General features: G+C 46.7%; 1 protein-coding gene and 1 long non-coding RNA gene across 4 annotated transcripts in view; one reads left to right on the top strand and one right to left on the bottom strand.

The window, feature by feature from the left end:
• Positions 1–516: 516 nt before the first annotated feature.
• LOC120312523 lies at positions 517–4,754 on the top strand. The gene is made up of 2 exons (XR_005557913.1): positions 517–1,639; positions 3,685–4,754. It is a non-coding gene; the product is annotated as an uncharacterized LOC120312523 (long non-coding RNA).
• Positions 4,146–25,709, bottom strand: part of LOC120312522 (protein argonaute-1) — a 32,165-nt gene continuing 10,601 nt past the window's right edge. For all 3 annotated transcript variants that reach the window (XM_039353325.1, XM_039353327.1, XM_039353328.1), the window contains 13 exons: positions 24,938–25,025; positions 23,520–23,667; positions 22,080–22,199; positions 19,209–19,331; positions 17,956–18,089; positions 16,049–16,233; positions 15,232–15,391; positions 14,872–14,962; positions 13,677–13,871; positions 11,075–11,209; positions 9,601–9,702; positions 8,287–8,486; positions 4,146–5,656 (listed from right to left, as the gene is read on the bottom strand). In XM_039353325.1, the coding sequence (XP_039209259.1) occupies positions 5,548–5,656; positions 8,287–8,486; positions 9,601–9,702; positions 11,075–11,209; positions 13,677–13,871; positions 14,872–14,962; positions 15,232–15,391; positions 16,049–16,233; positions 17,956–18,089; positions 19,209–19,331; positions 22,080–22,199; positions 23,520–23,667; positions 24,938–25,025 (1,790 nt within the window). In that variant the 3' untranslated portion in view covers positions 4,146–5,547. The remainder of the gene's footprint in view (positions 5,657–8,286; positions 8,487–9,600; positions 9,703–11,074; positions 11,210–13,676; positions 13,872–14,871; positions 14,963–15,231; positions 15,392–16,048; positions 16,234–17,955; positions 18,090–19,208; positions 19,332–22,079; positions 22,200–23,519; positions 23,668–24,937; positions 25,026–25,709) is intronic.

The following is a 25,709-nucleotide window of genomic DNA, read 5'->3' as shown; positions in this document are numbered from 1 at the left end:
GGGGAACTTCTCGCTTTCCAGGTATTGCTGGTTTCCAACTGTCATAATCCCCACCCAGCGTAGATTATGGGGTTGAGATGATGTACACTGGAATCCAGCAACACCTAGGTGGAGGTGCGTTCTCCGAGCGTGTGGGTTGGTTTCCGAACATTTCGTTACCAGGCTAAGTAACCTCTTCAGCGGAGTTTGGGGAATGTCAGTGTTGGTGTTGGTGGTTTTCCCAGTTGCAATGTATGGATGTGAAAGTTGGACCATAAGAAAGGCTGAGAGCCAAAGAATGGAAGCCTTTGAACTATGGTGCTGGGGAAGACTCCTGCGAGTCCCCTGGACTGTAAGGCGATCAAACTGGTCAGTCCTAGAGGAGATCAACCCTGACTGCTCTTTAGAAGGCCAGATCCTGAAGTTGCAGAAACTCAAGGACTTTGGCCACCTAATGAGAAGGAAGGACTCACTGGAGAAGGGCCTGATGCTGGGAAAGATGGAGGGCAAGAGAAGGGGACGACAGAGAATGAAATGGCTGGATGGAATCACTGAAGCAATAGGCGTGAACTTAAATGGACTCCAGAAGATGGTAGAGGACAGGAAGACCTGGAGGAACATTGTCCTTGGGGTTGCGAGGGGTCGGACACGACTTCGCAACCAACAAGGTTGGTGTTCTTCTACTTAGAAGGCTTTTGTGTGGCCAGTAGGTGGAAATGTGTTGGAGCCACACGAAGCCCTTTTAAGCAGAACACCGAGATTCCTGAAGTTCTGCCGAAGACGTTATCTAGCCTTGTAATTTAACTTTCAGAAAACCATCTGTAAGCTCAGAGAACGCATCTCCACCCTCATCCTACACCTGAGCCACAGATATTTACCACTATCACAAACCTAGATCAGTGTTTCTCAACCTCTGGGACTTAATCTCCCAGAATCCCCAGCCAGTTCTTCAAGTGGCCACAGTTGAGAAATACTGACCTAATGCTTGAGATACGCCATCTTTACTGTAAACATCCAGGATGCAGAGAAAAAAGTTCCCCTCGCCAACTGGAATCCTTGAATCCCACAAGCCAGGCTGGTTTTGAATCCAGGTCCTTGGGATGCCAGCTTCGAACGTGGTACCAGGGCCCACCGCTCAAACCACTGGACTCCAGTCTTCCATCGGGCCTTATTTTACATTTCTTCTTGCTTTTTGGAACCTTATCCGCCCACTCCCTTTTCCTTTGTTCAGATCTGAGCAGTCCTTCGGAACAAGCAGCAGTGCAGGCAAAATTAAAAATAATCATAAACAAAAATCCAATAACTGGTAGCTACATTTGTATGATGCATTCACGCCCCCCCCTCCCCGTCCCTCATCCACACCTGTGGGAAGTCAGCAACGTTTCCAACCACAGAAGGAGGGGAGGGGGGGGGAGAAGGCATATTACAAGGAACACAGGTTAAGGTGCAAGGCGAAATATCCCGAAACAGTTTTTTTTATTATTATTGTTTTGCAGATCTCACGAAACACCCGTGCATTGTGCAACAACAGCAGCAACAGCCACACTTAGGGACGGAGGAAGAAGCTGAAGCAGAGAACCGTTCCCCCTTTGGGGTGCACTCTCGGACCCTCCAAAAAGGCAGAAGAGGGTTTGGCCCAAGCGAAGCAGGAATGCAACAGGTAGCTTGTGTTACGTAGCACATGCAGGGGTGGTTAGCCCAGTTCTTAAAACATCAAAATGAAAAGAAAAGAAAAAGAGGGGGAGGAAATCGCCCCGAACTTAGAAAATATGGTTTCAAAGAGGTTGCAGCAATTACACATTATTTACGGCACTTTGTGAAAACTCTGCATGCACCAGGTGGGGGGAGGTGAGGAAATGGGGTCAGATCGGGTGAGGAAAGCGCTTGCCATTCACATCCCCTTAATCATGCCACAGACCCCCTCCGTTAAAAGCAGCAAAACCTAACTGTGGAGTGCAAAACAAAAACCTGAAAAGGGGGTCCACTGGTAACGATTCAAGTCCTGGAGGTTTGGTGTTGGTTTGAAAGCGTTGGCTGTTGTGGTTTTGTCAAAGCTCCAAGTTTCTTTCAGATTCTCTTGTCCCCCCCCCCCAACGTTCCCCATTCTGCAAATGCCCAAAAGTCATTTATTCTTGCTCAAAAATGCTTTACTGTCGCAGTCTCAGTGCTGGTGTCGAAGGTGAGAACCTACTCCAGGCAGAAAGAGGCAGAAGGGGCGAAGAGACACCGAGAAAAACTCAAAAATGTTATTCTGGTTTTGTTTTGTAAATGCATTTTCACGCAAAAGCTGAGAAGGGGAGAGGCAAGCAATGATCATATACAAGGGACTGGATGAAGGCTGGTAGGGGAGTTCGCCACGCAGGCACTTGGTTAAGCAATGTTGGCTTTCGTTCTTCATGCTTCAGTTTGAGAGCAGGTGCCCGGGGCAAAACAATGCCAAAGCAGCTAAGTCGAAGGAAGGAAGGAAGGAAGGAAGGAAGGAAGGAAGGAAGGAAGGAAGGAAGGAAGGAAGGAAGGAAGGAAGGAAGGAAGGAAGGAAGGAAGGAAGGAAGGAAGGAAGGAAGGAAAGAAGGAGTTGGATAGATGAGACGGGGAGGGAGGAAGGAGTTGGCTGGATGAAGGAGGGTGGGAGGAAGTTGGATGGATGAGGAAGGGAGGGACGGAGGGAGGAGTTGGATAGATGAGGGTGGAAGGAAGTAAGGAGGTTGGATGGATGAGGGAGGGAGGAAGGGAGGAAGGAAGTTGGATGGATGAGGAAGGGAGGAAGGAGTTGGATGGATGCGGGAGGGATGGAGGGAGGAGTTGGATAGATGCGGGAGGGACGGAGGGAGGAGTTGGATAGATGAGGGAGGGTGGAAGGAAGAAGTTGGATGGATGAGGGAGGGAGGGTGGAAGGAAGTTGGATGGATGAGGGAGGGAGGGAGGGAGGGTGGAAGGAAGGAAGGAGTTGGATGGATGAGGGAGGGAGGGAGGGAGGATCGCTGAACCCACAATCTGCATTATTCATCTTTGAAAGATCAACCAGCTCCATCCACATTAAGGAGAACCACAGAGAAATTGCTCAGAGGCCAGATGAGATACAGCACCATGTCAGAAATTTCCACCTCCACTGTCAAGCTGGTGCATTCCCACCGCAGTTGCTAGCATTGTGGTTAAAGAATACAAACTCACAATCAAACTGCAAAGCACCCAGCTGGGTTCTGTTCTGAGTGGCCTGTTGGTTTGCATAGCTTTCGGATGGGTTCACGTTCTCGCCTGTGGGATGTGGTGAAGTGGGGGAGGGTTGGGGGGAGGGAGGGGGGGAGAGGAGATAAGGCCTAAAAACAAAGAGAAGAAATCTGACACTGAACTTGGAAGTTGGAAGCACACAGTCCACAAGTCTCACCCCACAAAGGGCGGGGGGGGGGTGTATGACAAACACTACAAGAGAGTCGTACAGCTCTATGGCAGAGATGGGATCTTACGCTGTGGCTGATGTTGAAAGCTCACTTTGGCATTCCAAAGATAACACTCTGATGCGACAATGTGATTTGGAGACAACTTATGGGATAGGCTTCCTTCTGAGCTAAAACAGCCAAAATCAGATTGCAAAGGGCCAGCATGGGCCAGGATAGTTCCTATCTTTCCTATTCAAGATGTTTGTAGCAGGAAGGAAAACAGGAATTCACAGCCATGGGTAAAAGGGTGGTTTTGTTTTATCCCTAGAAAATCAGGAGCCGTTTCTACAGACAACATCAAAGTGCGTTTTAATGTTCTAATCTCAAGCTGGAGAAGCAAGGCTTGGTTTAGGTCCATCTTTCCTGTCATGCTAGATAGAAAATCAGCAGAAGGCAGACATTGGGAGACATTGGAGTTACACAACTGCAATAGATGAAATCATAATTCCTTCACTATACGGCACAAAGATTCTGGAGTGGCTGGGCCGTTCCTGGGAAACTCAGCCACCGGTAAATCTTCTTTGATATAATTCCAATTTGAGCTTTTGTGGTGAGCTGTAAAAAATATTCCCAAATATTGTCGGAGATTAAAGGAGGAAGATGATGTAAACACTGAGAATTGGAGTGTAAGTTTTGGCAATAGACTCGGCATCGTATAAAAATACTTGATAATAAAAAATTTCATCCATATATTAAAAAAAATCAGGACATGAATTGATAGCAGAGTTCTTTTTTTTTTTTTTGTGCTTGCAGGGCAGACAAAAACATTCTTCCTTTTACACACACCCTGGTCATCAGAAACGCAGCGTTCTTTAAATTAAAAAGGAGGGGGAGGGAATTTCACCACACAAAAATTTCACCACACCATCAGAAGCAATTCAACCAATTGCAATTCATCTCATTTAAAAAAAAAAAGAGCAGGTTTTATCATCAGCAGTTGTCCAAATTTCTATGTCGGGATAAAAGTGCACAGAATTTTAATCCACCACAAGGCTGTGAGCTAACATGAAATGGTATGCTTGGTGAACATCAACAAAAACCCAAAACCCAGACATTTTCAAGCTAGAGATCTGGACCACACCGAGTCAAATCAAGAGCATTGTTGGTTTCCTTTCTTTCTTCTTTTTTGTTTTTCCTTTTCAGTTTGAAAGGTGAAAAAAAAAATGTCAACGTTTTTGCAGCATTGCAGTAAGGCACTCGCCCACGGTGTGTTTGTGCCGCATTAAAAGGGTTAGCAGCCAACTCACTTTTTAAACAGACGGAAGACAAATTTCCCTTTGTGGTAAGTGCTGCGGGTACCTTACACCATTAGTAAACAGAAAGGGGAGGAAAAAAAAATTCATTTCTTTTCTTCTGTGGAGGAGTGTTAAAATTCATCTATAAACGACTGGCTTCTCGTCTTCTTCTTCGCCAATTAAAGCATTTTGTATCCTAAAATATTAGTTTTTTATAAATCTAGTCATCTGTTTAAGGCTCTACAAGTTCCCCTTCCCCCCTCCACCCGACCCTGAACCAATAAGAAACAGCATTTTTGATTTGGGGCATTAAAGAACTGGCATTCTTCTCATTTCACAGTCAGAAGTCTACTATTGCGTCTCCTGTCTCTCCTGCCCACCATCCCAGCGATGAAAACCTGTTTGGTTTGTTTGTTTGTTTTTAAAACTGAAAGACAGATTCCCTCCCTCGGTTTCAACATTTTGCGTTTTGTTTGGTCAGATAACTGGAAAGCCTGAAAAACAGAAAGTCCCTCGTTTTAATACTACAAAGGTGTGTCCATCCAGTTAAGCAGCTCTCCTGCATTGACCCTGGAAAACACGGGTTGTTTCCTAGAAATGTTTTGTCCACGGCCTGCAGTGATCTCTCCATTGGATAACCACCAGGTGCTCCAATGCTTCATTTCTTTCTTTTTTCTTTCTCTTTCTTTTGCTTCTTTTTCTTTCTTTCTTTCTTTCTTTCTTTCTTTCTTTCTTTCTTTCTTTCTTTCTTTCTTTCTTTCTTTCTTTCTTTCTTTCTTCTCTTTCTTTCTTTCTTTCTTCTCTTTCTTTCTTTCTTTCTTTCTTTCTTTTTCTTTTCTTTCTATGGCTCCTACAAATCGGAAAGCTTTCTGGAGTGAGGTAAAAATGTTGGGCTTTCAAGCAAAGTACATGGTACGTAAAGTGTCCTGATGAACTTGCACAGCCTTGGCGAGAGCTTGAGGGTCTCGGCCGTTGCTCTGGCCGGAGATGTGGCTGCCTTCTCCGCTAAAAGGGTCAAGAGGGAAAGGAATGGGGGGACGAAACAGAGCATTAATTAGAACACAGAAGGGATGAATGAGGGTGGCAGATTGCCCTTGGCAGGGAAACCACTGTCAGCAAAAATGGTCCAGCTTTATTCCAGGGAACTTTGAAGACTTCAACTCCCAGAATTCCCCAGCCAGCATCTGAAAAGTTGCCATAGTTGGGAAACACGGCTCTAGGCCAGGGTTCCCCGAACCTTAGCCAGATGATGACTTGTGGACTTCAACTCCCAGAATTCCTGAGCCAGCATGAGGGAACTGTGGCCCCTTCGTGACTCGTGGACTTCAACTCCCAGAATTCCTGAGCCAGCATGGGGGAACTATGGCCCCTTCATGACTCGTGGACTTCAACTCCCAGAATTCCTGAGCCAGCATGAGGGAACTGTGGCCCCTTCGTGACTCGTGGACTTCAACTCCCAGAATTCCTGAGCCAGCATGGGGGAACTATGGCCCCTTCATGACTCATGGACTTCAACTCCCAGAATTCCTGAGCCAGCATGGCTCAGCATGGAAACTTCTCCATTTCTCCTCAGCATAGCTGGCTCAGGAATTCTGGGAGTTGAAGTCCACCAGTCGTCAAGGGGCCAAGGTTGGGGGAATTCTGGTCTAGGCAAACTGCACACCTGGATTAAATAAAAAAGTTTATTCTTTTCCTCTTCCGAAAGTCTAAGGGTGCTGGAGACAAACTAGGGCAGTGATGGCGAACCTTTTAGAGACTGAGTGCCCAAACTGCAACCCAAAACCCACTTATGCATCGTCGAGTGCTGGGTGGGTGTGGCTCATTGGCTGGATGTGGCCAGTTGGATGGGTGTGGCCCATTGGCTGGGTGTGGCCAGTTGGGTGGGTGTGGCCCATTGGCTGGGCGTGGCCAGGTGGGTGGGTGTGGCCCATTGGCTGGGTGTGGCCAGGTGGGTGGGTGTGGCCCATTGGCTGGGTGTGGCCAGGTGGGTGGGCGTGGCCCATTGGCTGGGTGTGGCCAGTTGGGTGAGCGTGGCCCATTGGCTGGGTGTGGCCAGGTGGGTGGGTGTGGCCCATTGGCTGGGCGTGGCCGGGTGGGTGGGTGTGGCCCATTGGCTGGGTGTGGCCAGTTGGGTGGGTGTGGCCCATTGGCTGGGCGTGGCCAGTTGGGTGGGTGTGGCCCATTGGCTGGGTGTGGCCAGTTGGGTGGGTGTGGCCCATTGGCTAGGTGTGGCCAGTTGGGTGGATGTGGCCCATTGGCTGGATGTGGCCAGTTGGGTGGGTGTGGCCCATTGGCTGGATGGGGCCAGTTGGGTGGGCGTGGCCAGGTGGGTGGGCGTGGCTGCAGTGGTAACGGCCGACTAGGTGGGACTAAAAAGTTTAATCAATCAATTCCAACTTTGCAAGATCTTTGTTTTTCTGCGAGAAGTTGAAATTGACTGATTGAACCCTTTTTTTTTTTTTTTTTGCACAGGGCAGTGGAGACCTAAAACGAAAAGACTTTTATAAAACCCAGCTGAAGGCCTAGGACTGGGGTGACGGTGCGCGTGCCCACAGAGAGGGCTCTGAGTGCTGTCTCTGGCACCCGTGCCATAGGTTCGCCACCACTGAACTAGGGGGAGAAAAACTTTTCCAGGCTGGGGGTGGCTTTCTGCCTTTGGACAACATGCTGGAGAATTGGGAGGGAGGGCTGAAAAATTCTGTGAGCGGAGAGGAGGCCTATCTTTGATTAAGTGAAATACAGGTAGTCCTCGACTTACAACAGTTCACTTAACGATTGTTTGAAGTTACAACGACACCGACACCATTTTTCACACTGATGACCGCTGCAGCATCACCAGGGTCCTGTGATTTACGTACGGATGATTGGCCACTGATTCGCATTTATGATGGTCACATGTCCCAGGGTCACACAATCTGCTTTTGGAGACCTTCGGACAAGCAAAGCCAGTTTCACTTAACAACCGTGTTACTAGCTTAACAACTGCAGCGATTCGCTTAACAAGAGTGGCGAGAAAGGTCGTAAAATGGAGCAAAGCTCACTTAAACAAACGTCTCACTTAGCAACAGAGACTGGGGGGCTCAATTGTGATCGTTAAGTTGAGGACTACCTGTACTTTTAATATAATTTCTTTCCAGAGATACTTAATAATTCCCTTCCTCTCCCCCCAGTGTAAATAACAATTTCCAAGCCATGATTTAGCTGCCATATCTATCAGTCTCTTCTCTAAAGAAGAGGCGATATTGTTGGACAACTTTTTGTTACCAGGCTGAGTAACGTTGTCAGTGTACTTGGTAATGACATTTTCTTCAAGAAAATAACCCAACTCCAAGAACACCAGGAACACAATCTCACCAGGAACACAATCAGTGGTGGACATTGGACTCTGCAAGAAGCATCTTTGTGGGAGAGGGTAGACGGTCCAGCTACGGCAGAGGTCCGCAACCTTTTGGGCACCTGGGACCGGTTCCATGGAGAGAGGTTTTTCCATGGACCGGAGGGTGCGTGGTTTTTGTGTGCTGCCTGCATCCCACGGATGGGGCTTTACTTGTTTGTGCAGACTGGTTGCTGGCATGCCGTGGCCCGGTACTGGGCCACGGCCCAGGGGTTGGAGACCCCTGAGCTGCGGTACTCACCTGTCATGCTCTTTGTCGACAAGGTGATATCGCGCCCGGAAGGCCACCAATCGGGCATAGTATGCTGGTGCTGGGATAGAAACAGAGCGGGTACAACGAACGTAGGTGTGGCAAAGCTGGTAGGTGAGAATCTGAAGCTCATCTGCTGTGAACCGGTTATCGTCCCAAAGCACGTAGTAATGGGAGGGTCTGCTCGTACCCTAGGGGAGAAGGAATGAAACGGAATAAAAGAGGCGAGACGCATTCCCAGCACAACAATGAAAGGATGCTTAGGTGATGTTGCAAGACTGAAATAAATATATACATACATACACACACACACACACACACACACACGTAGGTCTTTGGTTATTCGGTTTTCTCCCGCGTCAAATTGGAAGTGTCTTTGCGACGTTTCGACGAAGTCTCATTCGTCATCTTCAGGCTGGTGTTTTCGGCTTCGTGCTTCTAGGAGCAGTGTGTGATCATAGCTGATCATAAAAAAGGAAGAAACAGCTATGATCACACATTGCTCCTAGAAGCACGAAGCCAAAAACACCAGCCTGAAGATGACGAATGAGACTTTGTCGAAACGTCGCCAAGACACTTCCAATTTGACGCGGGAGAGAACCTGAATAACCACACACACACACACACACACACACACACGTAGTTCTTGACTTACAGCAGTTCATTTAGTGACCGATCGAAGTTACAATGGATTGGAAAAAGTGACTTAGGGCCTTTTTTCACACTTACCGCCGCTGCAGTGTCCCCATGGTCACGTGATTAAAATCCAGACACTTGGCGTACCTGACTCATATTTATGTCGGTGGTGGTGTCATCCGACCATTTTTTGCAGCCTTCCGACTAGCAAATTCAATGGGGAAGCCAGATTCCCGTTAGCAACCATGTTACTCACTTAAGAACTGCAGTGATTCCCTTAACAACACGGGGCAAAACTCACCATTTTCTCGCTTAGCAACAGAAATTCTAGGCTGAATTGTGGCCATAAATTGAGGACTAGCTGCAATAAAGATGCTGCAATAGTCCTAAGTGTGAGGACCAATCGTCACTTATCCCAGTGCTATCCTTAACTTGGAACAATTGCTAAGCAAATGGTTGTAAATCAAGGACTATCTGAACCCCTCAGAGATTATGGTTGACTGTTTCATTCACTAATTCAGCTTGGCTGTCCGTCCCCACCCCCCAAATTGTGGCCTTCCATCCCTAGGATTTGCAGCCAGAGCAGGGAATGCTGGGAAGTGAAGTCCACTCCATCCAAAAGGAGGCTGCCTTAGCCACCCCTGCCAGGAAGCTGTTAAAAAAAGGTACCTGAATGCCGGCATGACTGCACAGGTAGAAGTCAAACTCAAAGGGGTGAGTAATGTTCGTATCAACTGTCGTTCCGGCTGGTATGTTCCCACTTTTGCCAATCTGCAAAAAAGAGAGAGAGAAAAAAAAAAGTTAAACACAATAGGAAAAGCAAAGGTGTCAACGCTGCAAATATTGTATATTCTTGCTTTTGACAATATGCAGAACTGTCTGGTATTTTTGGGGTCAATACAGAGCAGAAGGGGGGTGGGAGTAAAGCCCGAGGGAAAAAAGAGGAAGGAAACCTTTGACCTTCACACTAACTGGATAATGTGATATATGACAGCTAATTTAGGGAGGGAACATGCTGATAATTTAACTGCTCAGAGGAAGAGAACTTAGATCTTAGCATCCTCCGTTATGCCTGGGCCGACATTTTGTAACAATAAATGACTTTTAGGAAAATCAATGATTAGCCGGAACCATAACAAAAGGATACCAGACAAAGCGGGACCAAGTTTCCATAAAAATTGCCAGAACCTTTAACTGTACAATTTTGCACTGCAGTTTGAGTTAATTGGGAGTCCTCCAATTACAACCATTCATTTAGTGACCGTTTGAAGTTACAACGGCACTTATGACGGTTTTCATACTTACAACCACTGCAGCAGCAGCAGCACCCACCCCGTGGTCATGTGATCAAAATCTGGACGCTTAGCGATTGACTCATAGTTATGACATCTGCAGTGTCCTGGGGTCACGTCATCACCTTTTGTGACTTTCTGACAAGTCAATGGGGAAGTCAGATTCACTTAACCACCGTGTTACAAACTTAACAATTTCAGCGATTCTCTCAACAACTGTGGCAAGAAAAATGGGGCAAAACTCACTTAACAACTGTCTTGCCGTTGTTAATTTTGGGCATGGTTGTGGTCGTGAGTCAAGGACTACCTGTAGGGGCATGTGGTTTATTTATCATAATGCATGGTTCGGGGGTGGTGGTGGTGGTAAGGCTTTCTCGCAGCGTCTACATCTGCGGTCCTGCAACTTCAACTTTATCTAAATCAGTGTTTCTTAAGCTATTTGACCGAATTAGTTCCTTTCCCGGGTTCAAATCATTTCACTACTCAACAAAGAGACAAAGGGACTCTGTGGTTCTACCTTACCACAGCACCAGTCCAATCGCAAACAAGCAATTACAAATAGCTCCATTACAGCCAGGACACACTCTAATCTCACACATACACAAACATGTTTTAGGACCGCTGATTTAAACTTTGAAAGAGTTGAAGACAAATCTCGATGCTCAAGAGTAAGCTGTCTAAGCGGCCTTTGAACGGCAAGATTTTATTTATTTTATGTAGAAAATTTATACGGCTCCCAACTCACTCAGCGGTTTAGAGAAGTAAAACCGCAAGGCAAAAACCCAATTAATCTCTACACACACACACACACACACACACACACACACAGAGTGCTCATTTGTAAGCCTCACCCTCTCGTTTTTGTCTGCACAGAAGAGGCGAGTGTGGTGTCTTTTCTGAACTACAATGTAGGTGATCCCCGGCTGGTAATCCTTCTCCAGTTTAATGCAGGCATCTCGGATGGCCAGAAGTTCATAATGAAGGATCTAAGGAAGGAAGGAAAATAATACTTACACAATGAGTAGAGACTATGAGAAGCCCACCTTGAGTATTCTTTTGAACCCGCCCCGTCCTCAAAAGGATATAAAGAGATCGTATAGAGCTGTCCAAACTTGGCCTTGTGCAGCTCCTGGTGGCGCAGAAGTTATTCACTGAAGATTAGTAATTTATTTTATTTTATTTATGAGACTTATATACCACTTTAAGTGCAAGCACTCTCTAAACGGTGTACACCAATATATATTTACATTGCCCCCAACAATCTGGGTCCTAATTAGGAAGATCCAGCTATAACGTGATTGTGGATCCTCAACTTACAACCAGTTGTAAGTTGTGGCCGTCGGAAGGTACAACAGCTTTGGGGAAAAAAGTCCTCGCACTTATGACCTTTCCAACCTCCCCACAATTACACGATCAAAATCCAGGTACTCGGCAACTCGTGTGTTTTTTTAGGACAATTGCAAAAAAACCAGTGAACTGGGAAGCTGCATTTGCTTAATGACCGGAGATTCACTTCACCAGAGCGTAAAAGGTCATAAAATCCACTTAACTGCCTTGCTTAGCCCCAGAAATTCTGGGCCCAACTGAGGTCGTAAATGGAGGACTTTGACTTACAACAGTCCGCTTAGTGTCCATTCAAAGTTATAACAGCACTGGGGGGAAAAGGGGGACTTAGGCCCATTTTTCACACTTCTGACCATTGCAGCATCCCCAGGATCACCTGATTTACATTTGGATGCTTGGCAGCCAACTCACGTTTGTGACGGTCGCAACGCCCCCAAGTCACGTGGTCCCCTTTTGCAAACCTCTGACCAGCAGAGTCAATGGGTCAAGCCTGAGTCACTTAACACCCGGGCTACTAATTTAAGAACTACAGGGATTCATTTCACAAACGTGGCGAGAAAAGTTGCAAAAGGGGGCAAAACTCCCTTAACAAATTAATACTGAATAAATGTGGGGCTCAGTTGTGTCTAAGCTGAGGTCTACCTGCGGCTGCACCGTAGGAATTTGGAAGTTGTGCTAAAGAAGGGAAGGTGGCTCTACCAATCCAAGGTGGGGCAGAGCTCAACTCCTCCTTATCCCAAAAAGGTGTTTTTTCAGGGGGCAAGTGGACTTCCTTGTTTTTCTTGAAAGACGTTTCGCTTCTCATCCAAGAAGCTTCTTCCACTCTGACTGGATGGTGGGGAAGGGAAGGTTTATACTCCTTGCAGACAGCTGGTCATTTGCACTCTTTTGGAGAGTCGTTGAGGCCGCCTGGAGGTTTACCTGTGTCTTCAGGGTCACCTGAGTGGTGCAAATAGTGTGGAGCCTTCTTGGCTGCAAGATGTTTTCGGCTTCTTCACCGTTGAAGACCAGTGCAGGCTGTTGGGGATGAGTCTGTGTGGTCTGCATCTCAAACTGCAGCGCAAATGGCTCCTGTAGCCTGCAATGTTTTCTGGAAATCCGTTCACGCTCCCGCACAATTCGAAGGGTGTCCATCCCCAAGTGCATGGCTAAATGTCCATGGAGGTTCTCCGTCTTCCAGCTCCTGGTTGTCCCAAAGGGGCTTTTTTCTTTTCTTTTCTTTTAATAATTTTTTATTTTTCCAAACTCTCCCCCATACATATACCATGGTATTTATCAGATGTTAACATACATTCTTTTTACATTCATATATAAGATACTTTTAATAAAGTGAAATAAATACATACACATGACTTTTGGTGTTGCTCGCCCATTTCCCCTTTCACTGTATCCACACTCCTTCTTCTCTACCTTCTTTCTCCCTTTCTTCTCTTCCCTACTTCCCTCTTCTTCCTCTCCTCTTTCCTTCACCACTCTCCTCCCCTTTCTCCCCACTTCTCCTCTTCTCCTCCAACCTTCCTACTTCCTTCTCCCCTCCTTTACTCTTTTCTCTCTCCTCTCCTTTCTTCCCTCTCATCCCTCATACAATTCAGGGGTAATGTCCGAGCAACTCCTCTCTCCAAATTTCCCTAAATATATTATATACAATAAGATTAATTTTTTCTTACATTAATACTTCTATTTATCTAACCTTCTCGGTATATACTTCGGTAAATATTTATACAACCTCCAGTTATTCAATACTGTGTGGCCTGGGTCTCTCCAAAGGGGCTTTTTTCAAGAGGCAGCTGGACTTCCTTGTTTTTCTTTGAAGACGTTTCGCTTCTCATCCCAGAAGCTTCTTCAGCTCTGACTGGGTGGTAGGGAAGGGAAGGATTTATATTCCTTGCAGACAGCTGGTATAAACCCTTCCACTCCCCACCATCCAGTCAGAGCTGAAGAAACTTCTTGGATGAACTTCAGAGAAAAACAAGGAGGTCCACTTGCCTCTTGAAAAAAGCACCTCTGGGATAACTAGGACCTGGTTGGCTGAATCTCCATAGACAAAATTCCTCCTCCTATGGAAGACCTGATCCTCCAGAAGGGGCAGCAAGGAGAAGTCTTCCTCACCTGTGGCAACTGTCCCTCAGGCACACCATCCCGGTAGAAGATAATGCGTGTCGGCTTGAAGCGTGTTGACTTGTAGAACTGGATGAGGAGCTCTCGAACCATGTAGGAAAGGTCTTCAATGATTTCCTGGCGTGGCCGCTGTACTCGAACCGTGGCACAGTAGCGGCTTGGGTGGGCATCCATGCTGCCCACCACCTGCAGTCAACCAAGAGGCAACGTCTACAACTTGCTCACAGCGAAAATGGGAGGCAACAGATGTTAGCCGGTTCTCAAGCTTTATACAGTATTTTTGGCTGGCTTGGGAAGGGGAGTCTAGGAGGAGGGGGAAACACTGTTTTATATAAAGCATGGACAAACCATGCTTAAACATGGATTATTGACTAAATTGTAATTGGCTATATATTAAGATGAAGATCAGGAGGAGGACATTAGGGACACATGAGGTCCCACCCTTGCTTTAACAGTCTTAATAATTTTTATTTTGGGGTGGGAGGAGAGGAGAGGAGAGGAGAAAGAAGAGAAGAAGAGAGGAGAGGAGAGGAGAGGAGAGGAGAGGGGAGGGGAGAGGGAGGAGAAAGGAGAGGAGAGGAGAGGGAGGAGAGAGGAGAGGAGAGGAGAGGAGAAAGAAGAGGAGAGGAGAGGAGGAGAGGGAAGGAGAGGTGAAAGAAGAGGAGAGGAGAGGAGAGGAGAAAGAAGAGGAGAGGGGAGAAGAGAGAGGTGAAAGAAGAGGAGAGGAGAGGGGAGAGGGAAGAGAGGAGAGAGGAGAAAGAAGAGGAGAGGAGAGGAGAAAGAAGAGGAGAGGGGAGAAGAGAGAGGTGAAAGAAGAGGAGAGGAGAGGGGAGGGGAGAGGAGAAAGAAGAGCAGAGGAGAGGAGAGGGGGAGGACAGAGGAGAAAGAAGAGGAGAGGTGAAAGAAGAGGAGAGGGGAGAAGAGAGAGGTGAAAGAAGAGGAGAGGAGAGGAGAGAGGAGAGGGGAGGGGAGAGGAGAGAGGAGAAAGAAGAGCAGAGGAGAGGAGAGGGGAGGGGAGAGGGAGGGGGAGGAGAGAGGAGAAAGAAGAGCAGAGGAGAGGAGAGAGGTGAAAGGAGAGGAGACTCCTAAAAGAGGTCTTCTGCTGAGACCCCATTTCCACCAGAATTCCAAAACTGAGCTATCTTTGCTTTGTTCATGACCACAGCTTAGGAAAAAGTGAACTTACAGCTGTTATGGAGGGCTTCTTTCCATCCCCAGCTGGAGGATGAGTCACATCAGCTCCCAGGAATATAACTGGCTGCTGAAAAACAGCCGATCTAGGAGCAACACGAAGCAAGAGTTTTAACACAAAGGATTGCCAAAGATGGTTCACAGATGACTGAGAGCAGAGATACTAGAGGTACCTTTCAACTGACAACCATTCAAAGTAACAAAGCACTGAAAAGGCCTGTTTATGACCAGTTCAGGACTCCACAATCAGTTGGGCAAAGAACTTGGGCTGAAAAGATGAAGACAAGAGAACCCAACGGAAGTACAAAGTCGGAACAAAGAAGGTGGACTCCCTTCGTCCCCGAGCAATACGTACCGCTGGTGGGGCACCAAGATATTGTTAATTCCACCAAGTTTAACATTGATCTTGAGACAGAGGTTGGAAAGAGTCTGGGGGGAAGTCTTCACCACATTTTTGACCTGCACACACTGAGTGGCCATGCCCAGGAGAGTGTCCCCTACACGCTTCACCTCCGCTGCAGGGAAAGAACAGAGAGAGCATCAGAGATGAAAAGAGTGGCCGCCACAAAAGGAGGATTCCTGTTTCGCCCACACAGATGCCTTTAGGACAGTGGTTCTCAACCTTTTTAATGCCACGACCCCCAACCGGTCGTAAGTCGAGGACTACTCAACTGGTGAAGCACCGTTTGCAGAGACAGCCTGGACAATTCCTATTGGCTTTTGAAAGCCAATAGAATTAGATTCTATTCAAGAGAGTCTATTCTATTGACTTTCGAAAGCCAATAGAATAAAAGGGAGTAGCACAGCTAAGGAAAAGGGGGAAAAAATGGCGGACTGCGTTGTTTGGCGACCCCCATGAAATGGTCATTCGACCCCAAATGGGGTCCCAACCCACAGGTTGAGAACCACTGCTTTAGGAAGACCTCAGTTTAGCACAGGGGAATTCTCAGCTTGGAATTCTAGGAGTTAAAGTCCATGAGTCATAAAAGAGCCGAGGTTGCCTACCCCTGGACTAGAGTCTTAGACTAAAATATAATTTAAAAAAAAAAAAATAGAAAGTCAAGCAAAATGGTTTCAGTCTATTCATTTTCCTGCTGAAGGGGAACAGGTAGGTAGTAAATAAAGACTACGCTTCTCAAATGCTCTTCCTGACACCCGTTCTGATGACATACCATAGACCGGTGTCTTCCCCGGCAGAATGACGATGATGAGCTGGAGTCCTGAATATGTGTTTTTCAGATGTCGGAACATGGGCTCCACACTGTCAGCACCTTGTGCGTATTTACAGAAGCAAGGCTGGCCCTGGATTGGCATCCCCGCATCCTTGGAGATTTTGCGCAGTTGGTCCGTGAAGTTTCTATGCAAAGAAAACAGAAAGCCAGATCAGAAAAGGGCAGGCGAATTTTTCACAACTGATGTGCCACCACTCAGAATGAAGCAGCTTGGCTCATTGCTATAGAAATGGCTAGCAGTTGCTATCTGGTATAACTAAAAAGTTTAAGAAGTGTGGACTTCAATTCCCAGAATTCTCCAGCCCAGGAGTTGAAGTCCACCTGTCTTAAACTTGGCAAGGTTGAGAAACACTCAGCCTAAGGAATGGGGCCAGAATGGAAGAAAAGTAGGAAAGTATTACTGTACATCAATATTCCCATACTTTGTGAATTGTCTCTCTCTTTTGGGAAAGGCAGAAAATAAGTTTGTTTCCAGCAAATCATTCCAGTGTTTCCCAAACTTGACAATTTTAAGGCAATGCTGGCTGTGGAATTCTGGGAGTTGAAGTCCACATGCCTTAAAATTGTCAAGTTTGGGAAACACTGCTCTATTCAGCTGAACATGATCTAATCCAACTAGAGACAGGTCCTTATTTGTAGAACCTAGAGTTTCAACCTGGAATCTTTTGTGCATAAAGCAAAGTGTAAGATTTTGCGTATCGTGCATAGGGAATGTCTTTTAAATCTCAAAAAAGGAAAATGAGAATCAACAAACCTTTAATTTTACAACTGTTTTATCTGGAATCTTGGACATCCCATGTTAAGAACCCAGCCATTTTGCCACATTTGACATTCCAGCAAGAACTGTAATTTATTTTTTTCCAAAGCTGTTACAAAGGACCTATTGTTTGTGCGGTCCTTGGTGCTCTTGGAGCTAGTTTTCTTGCAGATGTTTCACTACCCTACTAGGTTACAGAATCAGCACTGATGCTGTAACCTAGTTGGGTAATAAGACGTCGGCAAGAAAACAGCCAAACTCAAGAGAGCCTACAGTTCAACCCTCAGTTACAAATATTGTCTTCTATTGCAATTACTATTTTGTTTAGTCATGCTGGGAAAGACAACAGGCAGCAACGGAGGTTCAAGAGTTATAGTAAATTGCCTCTAGATCAGTGGTTCTCAACCTGTGGGTCGGGACCCCATTTGGGGTCGAACGACCATTTCACGGGGGTCGCCAAACAACGCAGTCCGCCATTTTTTTCCCCTTTTCCTTAGCTGTGCTACTCCCTTTTATTCTATTGGCTTTTGAAAGCCAATAGAATAGACTCTCTTGAATAGAGTCTAATTCTATTGGCTTTCAAAAGCCAATAGGAATTGTCCAGGCTGTCTCTGCCCTGCTGAGCCCGCCAAAAGTCCCATTCTGCAAACGGTGCTGCACCAGTTGAGTAGTCCTCGACTTACGACCGGTTGAGTAGTCCTTGACTTATAACCGGCCGGGGGTCGCGGCATTAAAAAGGTTGAGAACCACTGCTCTACATACTCTGTCACGGTTGACACCTTTGCACCGAATCAAGCCACCTTTTTTATGCTGCTTCATCCTGCCTCTTTCAACCAGCAGTATCTGCCCAGCTTTTCAAAACGGGGTGTTCCAGGCCTGGCTTATGCTGACAACTCTTTCTGGTCCTTCTAGGGCAGGGGTAGGCAACCTTGGCTCTTTTATGACTCGCGGACTTCATCTCCCAGAATTCCTGAGCCAGCAGGAATTCTGGGAGTTGAAGTCCGCGAGTCATAAAAGAGCCAAGGTTGCCTACCCCAGTTCTAGGAGCTCTTTCATTTCTTCTGCCCTCCCACGTGCTCCACTCACTTACTTCAGCACTTCTTCTCTGCACTGCTTCTGAGGGGCAAAGCACGCGATGGCCCACACTTTGATCTCGATCCCAGTGTAGAACTGCTTCCCTCGCATATCCCAGACCCCCTGATTGGGTGTGGCGATGGCACGATTCTGTGGGAGGAAAAAAAAAAAGAAACAGTAGGAGAAGAAGGGGCAGAGCCTGTGGCGGCATCAAGAGAGCAATCAGCCTAGAGTCATTATGTTGCCATAATGATCCACGTCCAGCCCCCTTGAATCCCAGTGACTCTTACCTAACCCCAGTTTAGTTAGTTGACTAGATTCTTATCTATAGGCTTGAGAAATAAATCTGTGGCTTATTGTGTGGTCCTATTCCTTTGTGCCTGACAAAATCCATATCTCAAAGATCCGGATTTTGGGTTGGGGGGGGGGGGATAACTTGCCTTCTGTGGTTGTGGGTGTTCCATTAGCAAGGTTTTAAAAAATCAACTGGACAGGCATTTGACTGAGATAGTATAAGACTTCTGCCTCGACTAAGAGAGTCCCCAATTTTTCTGGCTTTGCAGACTGGCAAAGAGGAGGAAGTGGTTCCATGTGAGCGGCAGGCAAGCGTGTGCACAGCTCCATTTACGCAAGCAGCAGGCACGCACACCTGGATTTCGGGTTGTGGGGGGGGGGGATAACTTGCCTTCTGTGGTTGTGGGTGTTCCATTGCAAGGTTTCCAAAAATCAACTGGACAGGCATTTGACTGGGATAGTATAAGACTTCTGCCTTGACTAAGAGAGTCCCCGGTTTTTCTGCCTTTGCAGACCAGCAGGGGGGAGCGTGCGCGCAGCTCCATTTACGCAGGCAGCAGGCACGCACACTCACGCAAATGGCGCATGCGCTGGCCCCCTGCTCATGCAAGTGCGGATACGCACGTACTTGACTGCCACTTCTGCAACTCAGTTCTGAACGGCTCAAGGCTCCCACGGCCCAGGGGTTGGAGACCCCTGGACTCGAAGACTTCCAAGGTCTCTTCCAGTTCTATGATTCTGTGATTTGTTGGAGGTTTGCCTGGATTTTATCCTTTTACAAAAAAAAAACCTGCTTCTAGAGAAATGGAAATGTCTTTCCCCTCTTTTTTCTAAGATCACAGCTACGATTCTCAGGAGCCACACGCTACTCCAGTTTCTGAAGGACGGATGGATACGAGCTAACAAATATATACCCATCTCAGGCCTCAGTAGTGCTTGTGACTAAAAGCAGCCCAGAGGTTCTTTACTACTCACCCGGCCTCCATACTGTAAAATCGGGGCTGGCAAGACCCGCCCAGTCACTTCGGTCATGTCATCTTTCACTTTTATGCCAAATTCCTGTATGTAGGGGTCCAGGTTATAACTGGCGTTTTTCATCTGCAAGACAAAGGGAGGGTGAAGTTTTCAAACAAGTTAGTCTCTCTAGGGTAGTATTTCTCAACTTTAGCAATTCTAAGGTGGGTGGACTTCAACTCCCAGAATTCCCCAACCTGGCCACTCATCCTAAAGTGGCCAGTTTTGAGAAACAGTGCTCTAGGGAATAGGGCGAGAGATGGCTAATTCCTAGACCAGGGCTCTTCAAACTTGGCCCTTTGATGACTTGTGGACTTCAACTCCCAGAATTCCTCAGCCAGGCATGCTGGCTAAGGAATTCTGGGAGTTGAAGTCCACAAGTCATCAAAGGGCCAACTTTGAAGAGCGCTGTCCTAGATTCTTGGGTTATTCAAACCAGCCTTGCTGAAATGGGCGTCCTCTAGATCAGTGTTTCTCAACCTTGACAATTTTAAGGCATGTGGACTTCAACTCCCAGAATTCTGGGAGTTGAAGTCCACATGCCTTAAAATTGTCAAGGTTGAGAAACACTGATCTAGATCTATGGCCCTTTTGACTTATGGACTTCAACTCCCAGAATTCCTGAGACAGCCATGCTAACTCAGGAATTCTGGGAGTTGAAGTCCACAAGACATCAAGGGGCCATAGTTCCCCACCTCTGCTCCAGATGATCTGAGACTGGGTCTCTCATAATTCTCAGATGTCTCAACACTTCTGGAAGAAGTTGGTGAAGACTAATCTAACTAAGGCTAGGCAATTAGAGTGGACTTGCTGGAAAACTGAAGACATCTTATTGAACAATAGCCTCCCTCAACCTTGGGTGACACAGCCAACATCCATAACTGAGGGCCCAGCTGCGGTTGTAAGCATCCAAAGCAGTGGTTCTCAACCTTTTTAATGCCGCGACCCCCAACCGGTCGTAAGTCGAGGACTACTCAACTGGTGCAGCACCGTTTGCAGAAGGGGACTTTGGGCGGGCTCAGCAGGGCAGAGACAGCCTGGACAATTCCTATTGGCTTTTGAAAGCCAATAGAATTAGACTCTATTCAAGAGAGTCTAATTCTATTGGCTTTCAAAAGCCAATAGAATAAAAGGGAGTAGCACAGCTAAGGAAAAGGGGGGGAAAAAATGGCAGACTGCGTTGTTTGGCGACCCCCGTGAAATGGTCGTTCGACCCCAAATGGGGTCCCGACTCACAGGTTGAGAACCACTGATCCAAAGGATTGTCTCTTTTTTCTCCTTCCCATATTATTACTCTTGTAGCCCCTACATTAATGCTAAACCCTACAAAAGAAAGATGTCAACGCTGCTAACATTGGATGTTCTTGCTTTGAGAAAATATGAAGCGGCAGCCACTCTCTGTATAAGATGTGTGGTATTTTTAGAGTTAAATTAGATGATGCTGGGAGGGGAGGAGAAAGAACGTGTGCGGGGATTAGTTAAGATGGGTGCCAAACTCAATTTCATTGAGGGCCGCATCAGCATTGTGATTGCTCTTGGGCGGGGGTGTGGCCAGGGTGGGTGCGGCCTACTGGGTGGGCGTGGAGGAGTGGGTGTGGCCTACTGGGTGGCCATGGCCAGCTCTACATCGTTCGCGTCAAGGGTGCCTGTGGGGGCCTGGGCAGGAGTGGGATAGATCTGGGGGTCTCTGGCAGGAGGGGGTGGGACCAGGGCAAGCGTCAAGGCATGGTCCATTTCTTCATTCCTCACAAAGGGTCACCCCTCCCCAGCATGCACCCAGGGGGCGGGGCCGACGCAGCAGGGGCTGGTTCCCCGCTGTTTCTAGACGGCCTTGTGGAGCTAAGACTGAATGCGTTTCAGCCTAGATGGCCACCACAAAATTGTACATTGGATCCCGGCTGGCCTGGGCCAGGGCCAAGGCAGTGGGGGCCGTTCCCTCACTGTTTCGCAGGCCGCATGAAACCACTTCCGGGGCCTTGTGTTTGACATTTCTGAGTTAAGATAAGAAACCCTGGGCTACAGAACTGGAAAGGAAACTTTGCCCTTCAAACTAATTGGAGAACGTGATTTATGACTGCAAATTAGAGGAGGGGAATATGCTGGAATATTATGTGCTCAGGGGAGGGGAATTCAGATCTTGGCATCCACCATGCTGTGCCAACACTTTGTTTCACGACTAAAGACTTTTTTAGGATAAACAATGCCTGGACGTTCTTTGAAGTGTTTCACTAGTCGGAACCACGACATCAGGCTGAAGCTGAGACAGAATGCGGGCAGTCCTCAACTTATAGCAATTGGGACTGAAACCTCCATCACTAAGTGACGTGTTTGTGAAGCGAGTTGTGCTTGGTTTTGGAACCTTTTTTGCTGCACTTATTAAGCAAATCACATGATTGTTAAGTGAATCGTGCGACCGTTAAATGAATCCAGCTCCCCCCCATCAATTTTCCTTGTTGGAAGCCTCTGGGGCAGTTACAAATGAGGACCACGTGCTACAATGGTTGTAAATATATGCCGGTAGCCAAGCACCTGAAATCTGATCACATGACTGCAGGGACACTGCAACAATTTTAAGTGTGAGGACTAGTCCTAAGTCACTTTTCCAGCAACACGGCAGCAGTCAAATGAATGGATGGAAAGCGAGGAACGCTTGTACACCAAACCGTACACAGCTGGTATGTTATTAGCCAGAGCCAAGAATTAAACTCCTGCACTCAATTCCTTCTACGTTACAACAGCACGGTGCTCTGAGCTTCTTACACCCTTATGCTGACACAAAGAAGGTCCCCCTCTCATTCTGCCATCATCCCCACAAAAGGAAGAGCTACTTACCAACCGGCTAATTTCTTCTTGCCTGTCTGGAGCAGATCGTGCTGTAGCTTTGATCATGGTAGACGTCTGATTGTCCGTCAATTTTTTGATGCACCGCTGGCCAGCTACAATGTTACACACCTGGGGAAATGGGCAAGGAAGAGGCAGGTATTCGTTTAAACCAGGGGTCTTCCAACTCTGCCCTTTTATGACTTGTGGACTTCAACTCCCAGAATTCCTCAGCCAGGCACAAGTCATAAAAGGGCTGAGTTGGAAGACCCCTGGTTCAAAACTACCACCTTTCCTTGAACTCAAAAGGGGATGAAAACAATAAGGATTTCATGTTTTGTGTATCGTCCTGATTTGCCAAACTATGGTTTGAGCAAAACAAAACTAGTTGGGACAATGCATCACATTCAGAGTTGATTTGCTTAGTTTTACCTTGCTGGCTGTGCTACTGTTCCTCAAGCCCACAAAATAAACTCAAGCTACAAACCATGAAGATTGGATTCACACACATGCTGAGACAAAATCCAATATATCACACGATGGCTTAGTCTTATCTAGTTCCAGACAGCATCACCCTCCTACACAAGTTACTTTGACAGGATCAACAACAGCAACAAAAATACTAATAGAAGATTATGGCTTATTTATCCACTGGTACTTCAGTCAATTATTATTATACTTTTATCTTCTGTATTTCATTCATCTTCCTTGCTATATATCTTATTTATTACTTCCAAAGTGACATATATGTGTATTTATGTACACATACAGGCAGTACACATACAGGCAGTCCTCAACTTACAGCCACAATTGAGCCCAGAATTCACGTTGCAAGTGAGAAATTTCTTAAGTGAGTTTTGCCCCGGTTTATGACTTTTCTTGCCACAGTTGATAAGCGAATCCCTGCAATTGTAAGTCATTTTTTTTAGTGCTGTTGTAACTTTGAACAGTCACTAAACAAATTGTTGTGAGTCGAGGACTACCTGTATATGTATATGTGTGTGTGTGTGTGTGTGTGTATGTGTGTGTGTGTGTAGTGCTTTTTTCCTACGTCTAAGGAGGAGCTGCCTTGATCCTCTTCCTCCCAACCAACTCTCTAAACCAGTGCCCAAACTGCAACCCAAAACCCACGCCAGGTGGGCGGGGCTGGGTGGGCGGGGCCAGTCCCTCGCCCTCTCCAGGGCATGGCATGCGTGCCTACAGAGAGGGCTCTGAGTGCCGCCTCTGGCACACGTGCCATAGGTTTGCCACCACTACTCTAAACTTTGCTCTCTCTTGGTCCTCTGGAATGCAGCCCCTCCTCCCGGGAATCCAGACTACGTTTCCATCCCATGGAACTGAAACGGGTCCGAGCAAAGAACAGAGCGTGGCTACATCAGTACGTTCTTTGTGGGGACTGAATGCAACGCTGTCTGGTTCCAGAACTACCACCACCATCCCAATGGCTCTTACCTCGAGAGGCAGGTAGGTGTGCTTTTGCTCCTGGCCGACCTGAAGACAGGGCAGGTGGGGGTACTTTAGCTGCAGGTTGTACTTCTGCTTGAAGTATTGTGCAACGGTGCATTCCACAGTTTGTCCGCTCTCCAGCTGCAGGGGGAACCTGTGCAAGCAGAAGGAGAGGCCCTTAGTGAGCCAATGCCCTGACATCGTGAACAGAGATTCAGCTTCCCTGCTCCAAGGCCTCCAGAGAGGCCCACCAGGACCTCTAAAGCAGGCCTTTTCAACCTTTTCACCTATTGTACCACTTTTAGGATATGGCAACATCCGAGTACCACCAGTCGCCTAGCAAGGTGGCAAAAACTTGATGACCAAAAAAAAAAAAAAAAAAAAGGAAAAAAGTGATAAATTACAGATAGTCCTCGACTTACAACAGTTCACTTAGTGACTGTTTGAAGTTACAATGGCCCTGAAAAAAGTGCCTCCCAAGGCACAGCCGAGCAAGACACCTGCCTGCCCGCCCGGCCGCGCTCTTCCTCCTGTCCAATGGTTTTCATTGTTGTGAGCATTTCTGTTAAGGATTGCACCGGGGGTGGGGTGAGGGGTATTTGGTTTTTATTCCCCCCCACCTCTGCTGGGTGGTTGCAGCAGGTTTTGGTCACTTCACATGGGCCTGGGACACTGTGACCGTCATAAATATGAATCAGTTGCCAAGCATCTGAATGTAAATCACTGGAGATACTGCAACATTCCAGCTGATTGGTGCTTCTTCAGGGCTCAGCAGAAGCACCAAGATCAGCGCCGAGTCCAACTGGAGCCTGGCACTGATCCTGGCGCTTCCACTAAGCCCTGACAGCCCTGAAGAAGCGCCAATCAGCTGGAAAGCGGCACTGATCCTGGCGCTTCCGCTGAGCCCTGACAGCCCTGCAGCTTCAGCTGTCTCTCGCTCAGGCTTGTGCAGTGCTGCCAACGGTTCAGCTCATTCCCCTCCCCCGCTACCACTTTTCTAGGATGGTCGCGTACCACCTGCCAGGTGCCAATGTACCACAGGTGGTACCCGTACCACTGGTTGAAAAGCCCTGCTCTAAAGGGCAAAATCCGTATTGTGGGATCAAAACACAAGCTTGCCCTTTTGTATTTGCCTTTACACAAATGCAAAAGGCAGAGTTCCTGTTCTGATACAGAACAGGCCGTTGTGCAACGGCCTCAGACAGCGACCACTCGCAGTGATGAGGGTGATTAAAAAGTAACTTTGCAACCAACACCTGCATTTATGACCTTCACCGGTCGGTAAAGCAGAGCAAAGCTAAAGGAAGATTATAAGCCACAGTTGTGGTTTCATGTTGTTTAACAATTGACCTGCCAGTCCCAACTGTGGTCACTAAACAAGGACTAACTATATACGTTTCTTCATTCAACTGCTCCTGTCTTACGTTTGGTGACTAGCTGGGCGCCGAGTGACATTACAGACGCGGTACTTCCTCTTCATTTGTCCACAGTGAGTTACTTCCACTTTTAAACCTAGTGAAAGACAAGATTAAGTTTACAAGGAATTGTAGTTTTAGTTCCATTCGAAGCTACTCCCTTCCTTCAATCTATGTTAATTATTCTATTTTAGTACATAAGATTCTCCATTAAAATTACAATCCAGGGAGGATTTAATGAACAGAAGTTGTGAGGTTCTGAGGTCAACAATTACAAATACTTATTCTATTCAGAGATCCATTCTTGCACGAAATTCTGAAATTGCAAGTTTTTCTCGTGTTAGAATATCTTACAAAAGAATGATTTCTTAATCATTTTTATATTCAACATGTTTGCCTCAATACTTAATGGCAATTATTACTACATGCATTAAAATTGGATTATGACAGCAAAGTTAACAAAGTTGTTAGAGTCCATCCATTGACAGAATTAGATATTAAAAAATCTTTTCATACTTGCTTATTTTACAATCTGTATACAGAATTTAAAAAATGCTTATTCTGGAATTCATGTTGCTCATGAATTATTTCACTACGAAGAAATAACTAAGTAACTGTATAATACATTCCCCCTAAAGTTCATTTTGGACTGAGAAGGTAAATAAATCTCCCAAATAAATATCAGTTTTTTTTAAAAAAAAATACACAGTCCAACTCCTAACATGCTTATTTAAGGGGGGGGGATCAGAGGTATCTCAAGTCTCCAATGACCCTTTCCAAG

This window comes from Crotalus tigris, unplaced genomic scaffold, assembly GCF_016545835.1.
Source record: "Crotalus tigris isolate CLP2741 ecotype Arizona unplaced genomic scaffold, ASM1654583v1 scf7180000018517.1768243, whole genome shotgun sequence".
In the NCBI taxonomy this organism is placed as follows: Eukaryota; Metazoa; Chordata; class Lepidosauria; order Squamata; family Viperidae; genus Crotalus; species Crotalus tigris.
The sequence above is the reverse complement of the archived record's forward strand: the minus strand, read 5'-3'. Positions and strand labels throughout refer to the sequence as shown.